The sequence below is a fragment of the Sebastes fasciatus genome, chromosome 18, assembly GCF_043250625.1.
Source record: "Sebastes fasciatus isolate fSebFas1 chromosome 18, fSebFas1.pri, whole genome shotgun sequence".
NCBI classification, from domain to species: Eukaryota; Metazoa; Chordata; class Actinopteri; order Perciformes; family Sebastidae; genus Sebastes; species Sebastes fasciatus.
Window position 1 is genome coordinate 15,165,556 of NC_133812.1, and position 14,430 is coordinate 15,179,985.

At 40.7% G+C, this 14,430-nt stretch overlaps 1 protein-coding gene across 6 annotated transcripts in view; it reads right to left on the reverse strand.

The window, feature by feature from the left end:
• Positions 1-14,430, reverse strand: part of LOC141755825 (low density lipoprotein receptor adapter protein 1) — a 155,634-nt gene that overhangs the window by 128,913 nt on the left and 12,291 nt on the right. For all 6 annotated transcript variants that reach the window (XM_074615067.1, XM_074615069.1, XM_074615071.1 and 3 more), the window contains exons 2-3: positions 3,394-3,536; positions 50-162 (exon numbers count right to left, since the gene is read on the reverse strand). In XM_074615067.1, coding sequence (XP_074471168.1) covers positions 50-162; positions 3,394-3,536 — 256 coding nt within the window. The remainder of the gene's footprint in view (positions 1-49; positions 163-3,393; positions 3,537-14,430) is intronic.

Here is a 14,430-nt window from a genome sequence, read left to right on the forward strand (position 1 = left end):
TCCCTCAATCAGCCCACTGAGCAGGTTTCTCTCTGTGCTTTTTATTTACCTGTATATGGAGACATTTTCTATGAGGTCTGTAGTCTCTGTGTCCGTCATGATGATGCCTTTCGGCGAGACCGTCAACGTCACTTTCCGAAACTTCTTAGCACCGGCTCTGGCCTGTGGGTATAAAATATAGAAGCATGCACATTAAAATCAGATGGAGAAAAATCTCACCACAGAGCTACCCTCTCATTCTGACATAAATATAACATGATCTTACTTCTGATTAAACACCAAAAACCCTCAAATGGGACAGTGACTGCCGAGCAAATGTAGGCAGCCTGCGTGAGCCGTCCCAGAAATGTGGGGAATTTATAAAAGGTGACAGAACTGGGGAGAAGGAGGAAAGCTGCAATGTGTAGCCCAGAATGAGGAAACTCGAGGTCGGGCTGGCAGTCGCTCACTCCCCCTGCCGCTCTGCTCCATCTGGAGTTTCAGAAAATACGGCCATAGTGCTGAGCTTGCGGTCTGCGAGAGCGCCTGTTGACGATGACAATGACCTCCTTACCATGCAATTAGCCAGCAAATGAGAGCAGTTTAGCTTCACACCCCAATGATATCAGGTTAAGAATCAGTGGAGTGACTGAAGGGATACGGAGGAGAGAGAAGAAAAGAACTGATTTCATCGGTTATTGCACATTTCTACGTTCACCCTGCATGAGAACTCTTTCATTTTTGCAGAAGGTGAAATAACGGCCAACAGTGAAGAGGATGAAAAGGATCTTTGCTTAAACAAACACTAGGACTTCTGAAGGACAACAGGAACGGTGCCGTGGCTTGCTTTAGGAGCCTAAATGCCCATGAGATGGTAAAAAGGAGCAGCAAACTCCACTTAAAACCCTACAGCGCTTACAAAATGGTAAAACTGACATTATAATAGAGAGGCAACGAGTGTCGAGGCTGACTGTGGCAGCTCATTCATGTAGGAAGTGCTAACAACCACGTTTTCTTCTGTCATGTTACTCATGTCGCGCCACGAGGCGAAAACCAATCTGTCAGCTTGAGATACGCCAAGTTCAGCCCTCTTCTATACGTTTGGTCCCTCCGTCTTCTCTTATCAAGCCCGACTGAAGCATGTAGCGAAATGGAAAAGTCACAAATGTATTCAGTAATCCCATTCAGGTTGATTGGTTTCCAAGGGAACAGACAGAGACAACCGAGTTGCGTTTCCTGTCCCGGTGTAAATCAATTGAATCTTAATCCTGCCATTAGGTTCGGTTCAGTCTCTAATTGAGAAGTGGGGGGTTTATGATTATGCTGCCTGCGCCAGGCTTTTCTTTCTGCAGAGAAAGCTTTCCGGCAGATTAGACGCTCTTATTGTTGGCAGCATTTCAGTGAAAAGGTGTGCATGTGTGTGAGCATAGAAGAAAAATGGGAAGATAGAATGTAGCCTTCAAGTTTGTGTTCTTAATGACGTGCAAATAGTTTTTACGTCTACAAATTCGCTGGTTTAAATGCAACAGTTTGTTCGCAGTTTCCAAAACAGTCTTGTGAAAACTGACAGGATTCTGAATTGATATAGAAAACCGTGCTCAGAAATCCCCCGTGTGGCTCAGTGTTGTTAAGTAAACATCATTCGACTGCTGCACATGTGCAACCCCTGATAATCCTGGATTAGCAGCTGTGTTACTGACCTTGATATAAACATGACCCAACAATAACTACCTGCCAAGAGAATTACAGAGAGTTGAAGGTGAATGATACTGATTGCTCAGTTTAAAGGGGACATATATCATGCTCATTTTCAGGTGCATACTTGTTCGTTGGGTTTCTACTAGAACATGTTTACGCTTTTTTTCACTCCGTCATTCACTCTGTCTTACTTTTGGCGACTGCATTTACACTTCAAAAATCATAAAAGTGGTGTTCATTTAAGAAGATTATCTTGCTGAACAAAACGTGTAAGTATCATAAACGCGTGTTTGCCACAGAGCTTATTTTTCTGCAATAATCCAAAACCCATTGGAAAAACCCCATTGGCTTTTTGTTGAGGGAACCCAGGGCGATGCTAACTTGGGCCTGATTGGCCCACAAAAATGCGTCATCCCTGAGGCACTCTATTATGCAAATGTGTTACTTGGTGACATCACGTTACAGATGAGCAAGGCATTTCAGGCAGTTCAGGATCAGTGTTTCTGTGGGGGAGAGTAACTCTTTTTGGTGTGGACTTTGGGCTTTGTAACTTTGCAGACCTTTTAAATGCACAAAAAACTATATAACACACTAAAGGTAAGGGAAAAAGCACAAAAGCATAAGTCCTTTAAAAGTCATTCTGGTGGGCTGTTAAGTACTTTACAGAATCTAAATGACTAACCATGCTAACTTGAAAGGTGATTTGCTGGCCATGCGAATACATTTGCTGAACTGTGGCTGATTTAATTACTGACATAAAAGAAATCTTGTATTGAAATGCGGTCTGTAGGGGCACCCCAAGTTGTATGATACTGTAGATATGGTGCAAAAATGTACCAATTTATCGTAAATGACCATCCTGACTAAATATTATCCTGGATCATCAGAATAACATGGATAAAAATCTAAATTTGATAAGTATTCCCCTTTAAGTCGTTCAGATAATGTGCACTGCAGTTTGAGGCTGTAATTTCATAAATTCCCTAGAGAATTTCTATAAAAAGCATCGCTGTAATTGAAATCTTCACAATGTCACTCTTGAAATTGCCCGTCGCTATTGAAGGTCCTGACCTTGCCTGCAGAATTACATGCAGCATTGTCTAAAAATATCAGAATTAGTGCTGGGCGATATGGCATACAAATAGAATCTCCAATTTTGTCACACCCGATTTACGATTGTAATGGATTTTTTTTTCTTCTTAAAAACAAACAAGACCTACAAAAGATAAAGGAATTAACTTTCACCAAACTTCACTTTTTAAAAAATAAATAAATAGAAGACCCATCTTGAAAAAGATATTGTATCCCTGAAGAAAAAACACTTTTGTAAACAAAATTAAACATATGTTATTGTGCATGCCCTGTGGCATGTTACAATACCTCCGGGCATGCAATTACTCAAGGTTGCTGAGGAGACAGTGCCTATTCTGGGAATGAACTCCTCACTTTGATCTATTATTTCACCTGTGTCTAAACTGCAGGAGCTCAGGAAAGCTGTAGCGGTTCCTAAGTTGAAGTGAGAAATGGTTTTAGATTTTTAAACATTGTCCTAAACCATGAATTCAAATTTACTCAGTATCAGAATCAGTACAATCATATGTACGGTATTCAGTAGAATGAAATCCAAGTATAGTGCTGTATGCAACATTTGCATGCAAGAGTCAATATAACTTCCATTATAAGGTTGTATGAGTCATGAAGGGACCAGTGACTCACCGTGGCAACAATTCTGCGAATGGCAGCCGAGGCCATGTCCTCTCCTTTGGGCTGGCCCACCAGCGTCATACCCAGGTACTTCACATTGAACACCATGCCCTCCAGCAGCGTCTCCTTGGTGTCCGTCCAGTTCTCTGGCAGCTCTGGTCAGATAAAAACACAAGACATAAGGAATCACCAAAATGTCCTGATAAGGCTAAACAAGGGTGTATAATTAAAATGATTTAAGAGTGAAATGTGTTTCATTAAACAAGAGTCCAGAAAAATACTGATAAAGAACTATTATCAGCTTTTCAAGTAGTTGTGGATGGGTGCTTGTTAATGATAGATGTCGCATAATCAACTCCGTGTATGGGATCAAATCAGACCAGTTAAAATGGGATTCACATATTAGGAAAAAAATCACCTTGAAAGAAACTACATTTAAACATCTTTATGACTTTAGAAGTCTGTCAGAATTAGTTTTCAAGTTTCATTGCATTGTTTGTTGTGAAGACTGTTTACAATACTCAGCACAGACAGCATGAGGGGTTGGCAGAGCAACGTCACAGCTGAGCAGACAGTAGTGTGTGGATATACAGTCAGACTTTGCACAAATTACATGTGTGATATAATCATTTTTAAATGAAATTACTTTTTGTTGCAGTGCTTACAATGTCTCTCTGTCGCAGCTCTGCAATATGTTTTCTATTACTATTGTGTATTAAGAAAAGTTGAAAATTGTAATGGAAGATAAGAATTAGATAATAAGTCCAACTCTACTGAGAGAATAAACACATGGTATGATGTATTTGGTGTATGAAACCCACCATTAGTGATCCATTCTACACTATGCCTACATTTTCTGAATTTGAACACATCCTAACTGAGATATGTTACCGTCTCTTACTGGGTAGGAGGACGGTATTTCTTTCTAGAGTAGAAAACAGTATGGATCTCAGAGAATTTTGCTGCACGGGCCCGACAAACCAAGTATCAGCTGGGCTCTGATAGGCTGTGCAGGATGGCTGCAATGTCCTGTTGTTGCTGTGATTTCCAACAGGTAGCACCAAGCTGTCCTCTAGCAGACAGAATGGTAGGCAGGGAAGGAGACTGCGCCCATGCAGAGAGCTTAAAATATCTCCCAAAGACACCTGGACACCCTGCAGTGGAGCATCAGGAGAGAGGATATCTTACAAAACTACGCAACAGACCACATTCTGTGATAAACTTAATGGGGCGATAAGTGAAACGTGATCCACATTTCAAAGCATTCTCTTAACACCAAAGTCGCCGTGATAAAGACAACCACACAACACCATGCATAACCAACTGATAAATAGTCATATAGAACCAGTTTCCCTTCTCCTTACAGAGGTATTTCTGAAATGAGAGTGAGATTGATATGAACAAGAGGAGCGTGTAGAGAGAGAAAGAGACGCACACAATAAGCGTCTAACACTCTACTGGGCTATACTGGCACCAAACTCTCCACATGGACTGAGCCATCTGTCACTGGCAGGCCCCATGCAGCTGTGAAGGCGAACAGCAGAGAATACCATCCCCGTACAACGCTTCCAACAACTCTGAATTATTAACTAATCTTCAATCGTACTATAGGGGCCGCTTCAACCAGAGAGCATGGATTGTTATTAAATGTGATGGCTTAGATGGTGGGCAGCAATGGTTGGTTGGTTGGTTGCTTTTGACTTGTTCTGGACGAGAGGTGTGTGTGATGATTAAAAGTCTCACATTTTGTCTAATAGGAGCCTTTAATACTTGAAGCAATTCATTGTTCTGAGCCGGCAGGTTCACTTACCATTTAAGAGTGGTGCTTTAATGCACTATTGATCCATGAGGGAGAAATTCATCCCGTCTCTTTCCCCTCTCCACAGGAGGTCAGAGGTCACGTTCGGCTGCTGAACCGTGGGGGTTTCAGTGTTTTGCTCAACAACACAAAAGGCATAGTGAAATAAGGGACACTATTTGTGGAAAGGGATTTTACTGTTGAGTGTTTCAAGATGATTTTCAATACATCACAAAACAAACCATTCATTTCCAGTGTATTGTGGTGGCAGCAAAATGATCAGCAGTGGATATTTGACAATCAGGGCAAATAAAACCCAAACTATCTGCATGCGTCTACACCCCTTATAAGATTTGAGTTAACTAATCCTAAAAAAGGTGTTTTAACTGATACCATGCTACTAAAAGTGGTGGATTTTTTTCAGTTTTTGACAGATAGATATGCAAGCTACAGTAATGACAGAGAAACACAACGGGATAAAAGAAGAATGCAGATTGTGAGTTGTCCGTTCGCTAAACCCTTAACAGCAATTGTTCATTTATACCTTAGCAACTGTAACTAGGCACTACAGGCCAGTTTTTAGCCTTTCCAAAACCAAAAATGTGTTTATCTGATTAACAAAAACATTAATATTCCCAGCTAACAAGCTTCCTATCTACTCATCTAGGGCCAAGAGTTAGTATATTCCTAGTTTGGAACATCCGCTGTGTAGAAGGCAAGATGCTACTATATCAGAGTTTGGAGCTTCTACTGGTCTTTATTTGGTTTGGGGAAGTTTAATGCTAGCAACCACAGCCTAAAGGCCTTTACACACCGGGGGCATGATGAATAAACAACACGAAAATGTGAAACATGTGTAGGGCATTTTATTGTGAAAGGTAAGAATGGAAGTAGTGGATCTAATCTATGGCCATTATCAAGGTTAAAAAGGAGTAATAAAGTTTGCCATCCTAGTTCAGAACTACGGAGCCTCCGTGTTGTTGTTTCATAAATATAGGCACAACTCAACCCGTTCCGCAAAACTAGATTCGTCGATGCTCTTATTCGCGGTGCGGAAACTCGACTCGGAAAATTTACCTTGTTCCAAAAAAAAACTACGTTGCTTTTTCGCCGCATATTATTAATGTTCTGTGTGAAAGTAGGCATACTCATGACAAAAACAACTGTTCAAAAAAGCTATATTGACATGCGAATTAATCACACGAAAAACAAAAAGCTGCCGGTGTGTTTGTAAAGTATTGTTACTTTGCCAAACTCATTGGTTAGTCCTCATCATAACTGACTTTTTATCTGGGATATCTAGTTTTAGCCTCAGCCTTTACACATTATATCTATGTAGCCAATATGTGCGTGCAGTATAAAAGTATTTTAATCATTTTAAAATGAGTCAGCAGGCAACATTAAAAAGTCAGCTGGTGACGCCGTTTCCAATCAATACATGGAATTAGCGTTACTTAGCTCACTAGCTGCAGCTGATAAAATCTGCTGGCTACAGTCATCATTTCAGGTGACAAAACCGATGGTTACCACCAAGAAATGAGAAGCTTTTGTTTACTTCTGTGTGAAATTAGAGACTCATTATTTCAAAAAATGACTGCGATTTTTGAGTGTTATGCACCGTGCTAGAATGGAAAGCTTGACAGGTGCAGTAACCGCACCTAAAGGGTGGTGGGGGGCTTAGCGATGGTTCAACTCCAATATCAATCCTTCAGTATATAGTTTGGGGTCATCCCAAGCTGTGATACAGCCACTCTTGGGTCAAACGATTTATTGCATGGTTGCGTTCTTTCAAATGTCACAAAGCTGAAGTGCTACAGTCCATGTTGTTGCTTCACCAGGCTACACACATGAATTATTAAAAAGGGCTTCATGTTGATGCTGCAGGGTTTCCAATATATTACCCCACCACCCACCCACCTCCTAAAAGAGGAGCGCTTAAATTTTTAATAAATCCTGTGTGCGTCTACAGAGGGACTGGCACTGATAAGAGTGACAGGCACAAGCGTTGGGAGGTTAATTGGATTTGAACATGTTGAAGAAAACACAGAGGAAGACTGAACATTTAACTTTTATTTTTCTATATATGCTGTATACATTTGACATCTGTGTGAGTGTGTGTTAGTGTGAGAGTGTGTGTGTGTCGAGGTGATCTAATTTAAAAAGAGCACAAAATAAGATTAGGGAGGGCGAGGCCTCGGTGGTGCACTGATGACGTTAGCATCTTTATTAAAGTGATGCCTGGCAACACTTTCACAGCCAGGCTGTTGCACTGACTCCATTATGTTCACACAAAAGCCTCACAGTCGGGACACGCGAAAGGAATCAATGCGTTACAATGGAAGCACAAAGCGATTCAATGCCATTTTGCTGCACTGTGCCTCAAGTGTATTCACATAAAAGTTATAATACCAGTTATAACACCATTGCCCGGAGATGTTGAGCATTGTAAAATGCATTCGACACTCTGTTGAACGGGTGTTGTAGTAGTATAATAAGTACCATGTGCTCTGCGCGCCTTCAGCTCCATGCAGTGATCACCAGCTGTCTCCTTCAGCTCCACGCTCACTAATTTAATTTGCACTGAGAAGTCAAAATCGCACCCGGGTGAATTCTGCTCTGGTTGAACACCTACACTGATTGTTAATTAATAACACAAACAGGAGCGCACAGATATGAACACAGGCACAATATAGCTAGAATTGGCATATGCACTGGCATGCAGGGGGCGCACACACACACACACACGATTTCCTCAGGATACCAGCATCAGAGTTAATTGCAAAAACTGTTGTAATAAGTGTGTGCTCCAGGGTCAAAATAACAAACGTATTCCCTGTTTTCAATTTCCCTACAGGTCAGAAATGTAGGCCATTTCTTTCTCACATGCATCTTAAATCCAATGGAATAAGTGCAACACCAAATATGTGAGAAAGGAAACATTCAGCTTGCTTTTTAGACCCAAGTGACAACCCATCCTCCACATCCTTATAATATAATCTCTATGCCTTACTGTTTTACTCATCCGATGGAACTTTGAATCTAGGACACCACCTTGACAGGGAAAATAGGCCGCACATTCAGGGAAGATGGTGGGCTGGGATGGCATGTGTGTGTGTGTGTGGGAGGGGGGGTGTAACTGGTTTCCTGATTCTGCCTTGAGGGGAAACCAAGTAAAGATAAGTCCTTCCTTTCAAGCTCTCGCTCTTCTCACTGTTTTCTTAATTCTATCCCTCCACTCACCTCTCTCACCTCCACTTCCTCTGGCTCTGATTGCACCCACACATTTTTTTTAAAAATCCCCTTTTTCCGCATATAAGAGCTTATGAGAGGGGCTCGGGGATATTTATTAATATTTCAGATGATCAATCAGAAGCCACTCCTCAACCGTCAACAATAACAAAGATGGGAGTCATGGGATCAAACAGCCCACGTTGCTAAGCAACCACAGATTCTATCAGCTAACAGCCCAGCAGCAGCAGCTCGGAGGAGGTACCTGCACATTACATTACTGAACACCTTGGCTCGGCTTCAAAGGAAGTTGTACAAACTACATAAAGTGCTCAGATAAAGCGCTCTGAACTGGAGCAGTATAAAATTCCACCTCCGGAATTTAATATCACACCTCCGATGGGCCCCAAATACAAAACCCTCATGTTCAAAATGCTACCACCTCAACTGTGACTCCCTTCATTTCACTGTCCTCACACATAACAGGAATGTTACGGAGCACCTGCTGCCTTAAGATAAGTGTTGCAAAAAGATTAAGAAGCAAGTTTTGCTACAGACAGAAATTGCAGCACCTCTATAAAATGTCACACAGTAGTGAAAAATGCCTGGTACAAAAGTGACATCTTCATTTAGGGTGGGAATCACCAGGCCCACGATACGATATCATCACGATACTTAAAGGTCCAGTGTGTAAGATGTGGCGGTATCCATGTTGGAGAGCTACGGTGGCCGACGCCAAAATGCGAACATATCATTCACATATCTTGAGGTCAGAGGTCAAGGGACCCCTTTGAAAATGCATGTTTTTTTCGCCAAAATTTAACGGAACTTTGGAGCGTTATTTAGCATTCTTCCCGACAAGCTAACATGACGTGGTTGGTACCAATCGGTTCCTTAGGTTTTTTAGTTTCTATGATACCAGTATCTATACTCTAGCTTTAGGATGCTTCAACCTCTGAAAGACAGAATAGAGGCCAAGCCGTCGGATTGGTAAGAGGTTAATAGTTCATATAATAAAAGATCGATACTTGACGTCCGTGTCTCGATTCAATATTGCCACGCAAAATATCGCAATACTATGCTGTATCGATTTTGGCCCCCCCACCCCACCCCTAAATCAACCATATTGCTCAGTTTGTCCGACGAACGCTCAAAAATCAAAAAGATGTTCCTTTTACTATCACGTACAACTAATAAAAGCTGCAAATGACAAGCTGGAACTGAGGAAGGTTTACCATGTTTGCTTGAAAAATAATTAATAACTATTAATCTATTATCAAAACAGTTGCCATGACGTTTCTGCTACACCTAATTGATGAATCTACTAATCATTTCAGCTCCAGTATGTTTAGTGGCAGTAAGTTAAGTAACAGATGAGGTGATTTTCTTGGAAACTCACTGCAACTTCATTTTTGTATAGCATCTCAGATACAGTGGCAAATATAATGAAAAATGTGACTACTTTACTCCACGGTGTATTCTTCAAACCGATGGAAATCATAAGGCAATGAAACTTTTCAGGCGAGAGGCAGGAACCAAAACTCCTCTGAAAATATGATGGATTTTGGTCCTTTGTTCCTTCATTATGAGCACTAACTCCACTACAGCCATCTTTTTTTATTTCCCACTATATCACTGTTTAATTACAACATTCTTGTGTGAGTTGAAAAGCGTTTTTCTTTTTAGAGAGATTTCATTGAGCTCTCATTTCATTGTGATGCTTTTCATTTTCTGCTGACAAAAGCTGTCAGAAGAAGACAAATGTAAGCAAAACCAATAAACCGGATGATTGAAATCCTCGAGGACTATAAAGAGACTTTATTTGGTTTGTGTCTACTTGCATAAAAAAAAAATGTATAGGCCTATTCCCGCGCAGTGGAGTCATCAAGCTTCTGTCTTCAAGCTTTTATTTCATTTTCACTGACAGGAGAAATAGCTGGGGTAAAATCATTCAGGTTCATGAATCAACTATTTGCCCCGGAGGTCCTTGAATGAATCTGTGCTGGTGTTGGATCGTTCAACATAATCCCCTTTTCACCAAAACCCCTCATTAATTGCTTTCACTTCCAACACCCTATCTGCTGTTAATCATAATGATGATGTGAGTTATCTAGTACATGCATGGCTGAGCAAGTACAGCTACTGCAAAGTGAAAGCTGGTTAGGACTGACTGGGAATATGACGGAAGAAATGGGAATTTGTCGAGTGACTGGCATCATGTAGCGGAAAATGAGAAATAAGATCATTTTAACAGAGAACATGACGTAGCATAAATAGCTGTAGCGGTGTAACCAAATTATAAGGTGAAATAAACATTATCTCAGTCACTTTATAAGCTATTAATTTAATTTATAAAACAATTAAAAAGCGTACAGTATCCTATTTCCCAAAATGACAAGCTATTCCTTCAACTACAGCATTGAAGTGGAGGTAAAAACACCTAGGACTTTATAGTACTAATAAAAAACTGAGCTGTGTCATTCTTACATAAAAAAAACTTCAGCGTTCAACGGTTAAGTGTGCCTGGAAGCATGAAAGACACAGTATGTGCGATAAGAAAGTTATTAAAAATGATAACCGAAAACATAATCAAAACTTGATGAAAGACTTTCTTATGACCTGAATGCAAATGATCTTTGACTGCAGTTATTATGCAAAACATAGTGTAGGCTTCAACCCCCCCCCCAATCACGAACCGTCCTCCAAAGGCTCTGTATATCATTAATTAGACAGGACCAAACCAGCGTTCTCACATGCAAAGCAGTAAAAGCAGCGTTATCTTCTCTACTCTAAAAAGCATGTTTTGGCCCCGGAAGGTGTCCAGAGAATGAAATGGGATTAACACTGCATGGGGTTATTTTTCAGACCGGCATTATTACACAGACGATTGAGTTTGGTTCCTGGTTGACTTCCTGTACTCTATTTATAGCTGGGACCCCACAGTGAAACATAATATTAGCTCTGCAGACAGTGGCAGTTGGTGTGATGCTGTGCCAGATAAGCACACAATGATTTTGGATGCACAATACACAGTGTATATTGGCACTACAATAACTGAAAATATCATTCACTGTAATCCAGTAACAGTGTTTCTCATCCCCAGAAGACTTAGATAAAATAGTGCTGATGTGTACTGTACAGCTGGTTGACGTCAAATGTAAAGTTTAACACCACATATCACTTACTGCTCAGTCAGGAAGTCATTATTTACAAAGTAATAGCAGGTGGAAAAGCCAGGATTCATTTACAAAGAGACCAATACTTTTATCGAACGCATATTAACTCATATTTAGAGCTGCAACGCTTAATCGATTAGTTGCCAACTATTTACTCCTCTATGACAGTAAACTGAATATCTTCAAGTTGTGGACAAAACAAGACATCCGAGGACATCATCTTGGGCTTTGGGAAACGTCGATCGACATTTTATAGACCAAAACAGGTAGGGTAGGTGGACGGGCATACAAAGTGTCAACAGTCCACATTGGTTTCTTTTAAGGCCCTGACACAACAAGTCGACTGTCGGCCATCAGCCAGTTTGGGGCTGTCGGTGAGAGTCTGTCAGCCTAATATTTGTGGCATGTTGGCTCTAGTCTGCTCATGTCGGAGTTTTTTTTGGCCGATTCAGCATGTTGAATCAGCTGCGGAGCTCGTTGTTGAGAGAAATCACTCTGATTGGCTGTTCAGCTTAAACAAATCAGTGCACAAGAGGAGAAACAGAAGTGAGAAAAGCAAGCCAACGAATAAAGTCAAGAGGAAAAACACAGAAGGCTCCTATCATTTTTCATCTTCATCACATCTTGTATATCCATAGTCCTTGGTCTACCGGTTTCCCCTTTTGAATGCCGAATACAGACTAACAGCGCCTGCTGGTGTGGAGTGTTATTTCATCTCACGCAGGCGCAGAACGTACGTGGTAGCCGGCCGTCGGCTGTAGTCTTTGCGGTGTGTTCAAGTGCAACTTTTAGGCCAAGATAAAAATCTACGTGACGCAACGTAACGGCCTTTGTCGACACTAGTTCTCTGATGTCGGTTTGGTGTGTCTGGGCCTTTAACCATGTCCATGACCATTCACTAACCTTAACCAAGTAGTTTTAGTTGCCTAAATTTAACAAAACCTATAACCATAGAGGCTCATATGAATCGTTTTTGGAGCAGTCATTTGGAACGGCACTGACAATTTAACTGGTTTAGGTCTAAATACTTGCTTGCTCTGATTAATAAGAGCTTTATTCAGAAAAAGCTTGAATAAAGCCATTTAAATGCTGCTTCACTATGCGCCAATTAATCAAACACAACACTGCCAGAGGAGAGATTATTCGTTGTTTACAATCTCCTGACAGTTATAGTTTATCATTGACCAAAGGGCATTAAATATGGAGGTGACTTGCTCAGTAAATGTCCATTGAAAGTACCTTGGATCATTTTTATTGAGTGACTCAGCAGCCACTGTTTGTCTTTGTCTGACATGTAGACTGCTGACAACTGTTAAATTAACACTTAGAGGTCTTTTTCCCATCACCTCTGTGCATATTTCATGGAAAGAAGGTTCCATCAACACCTATATAATGAGGTATATTATAAGTAAAATTCACTAGAGAAAGAGTAAAAGTCATGGCAAAATAACATAACCACATTAACAATGCAGATACGGAAATCTTTCCTCGCGGCTGTTTATTCATAAAGCATAATTGCTCAGCACCGTGGAAGGATTGCTTTCATTAGCAATTCAAACAGGGCATGATTCTCTCTTTGCTGATACAGATCTTTTCCCCCCGGAGTCTGCTGGCTCCCATTTCAACATCTTCATCAACTATAAATAGCTCCCACGACACAAATCCATTCATGAAACAATAGGTTTATATTTAATATTTTGTTTTCTATTCAAGGGTAAAGCTGTGACTTGTAAAAGAAAAAACAGAATCCCGAGGTTTTTCCAGTCCTGATCTCCAGCTGAGTGCTAGGAAAACAGCACTTTGCTTGAGCAATCATTAGCTTTCCCATCCATTATCACAGCGAAGCAAAACAAGTCCCCTTCGAGAGCTGCTGATCTCATTTGAGACAACGAATCTGTGGCCCTTTAACTTCTGAGGGCTTCCCACAGGAATCCCCTCTAATGCGGTAGACCACTTTGGACCCTTCCAGCTGAGTGATGGATGCTGGTCTGACACAGCCGGATCCCTCCTGAAGTATCAGGGGGTGTTTAAAGGGGTAATCAATGGGAGGGATTGAGCTGTGCTGTACAGTTTGGATATGGCGCTTTCAAACTAATTTATACACATTTTCTATGTATATGTTTGCCTTTACTTAATATCAATATGTGAGTTAAAAGGTCCTGTCTGGATTTGCCTCCAGAAGGTTTATATTTAGATTTATATGCATTTAAATCAATCTATCAAAAAAAATGATTTCAAAATTGGTTATTGTGCTTTCCACACTGGATGCATGAGCAACGCGTGACGGCTACCTCGCTGATCTGCTGTGTCTCTCACGTGTGTGTTGTCCACACACATAGCGTTTCTGCTGCTGCGCTGCTACTGTCAGCCCTTTCTTTCTACATTGAGTTTGCCTTTCATAATGGCCATTTCATTTAATTGTAAATTACATTTATATTTATTTTAGACAAAAAAAAAAGGTTAAGAAGCCTGTGCTCATTTGTAAATAATAATAATAATCCACAAATAAAAGCCGGTACTCTATTCATTTATGGAGCAGTGCAAGTCACTGCATCTTCTACAACACTGAAACAGGAAATGTTGAGTTAAAAATAAAAGATTAATTAAGTATTTACTTTTTTTCATGTCTGTGACATATTCTACAGATATAGACATTGAAACTGTAGTAATGTTGCTGGTATCTAGCATTTTTTTTAGGAGGATATACAAAATGTAAAACATGCACAAGAGGTACAAGTGCTTCTTTTCATCTGTTTCAGCCCATCAGACGCTGCTTGACAGGTGATACCCAGGGCAAAGTAGTCTGCAAATCACCCAAACATACCCAGTGGAAATTAGGCCCTTCAT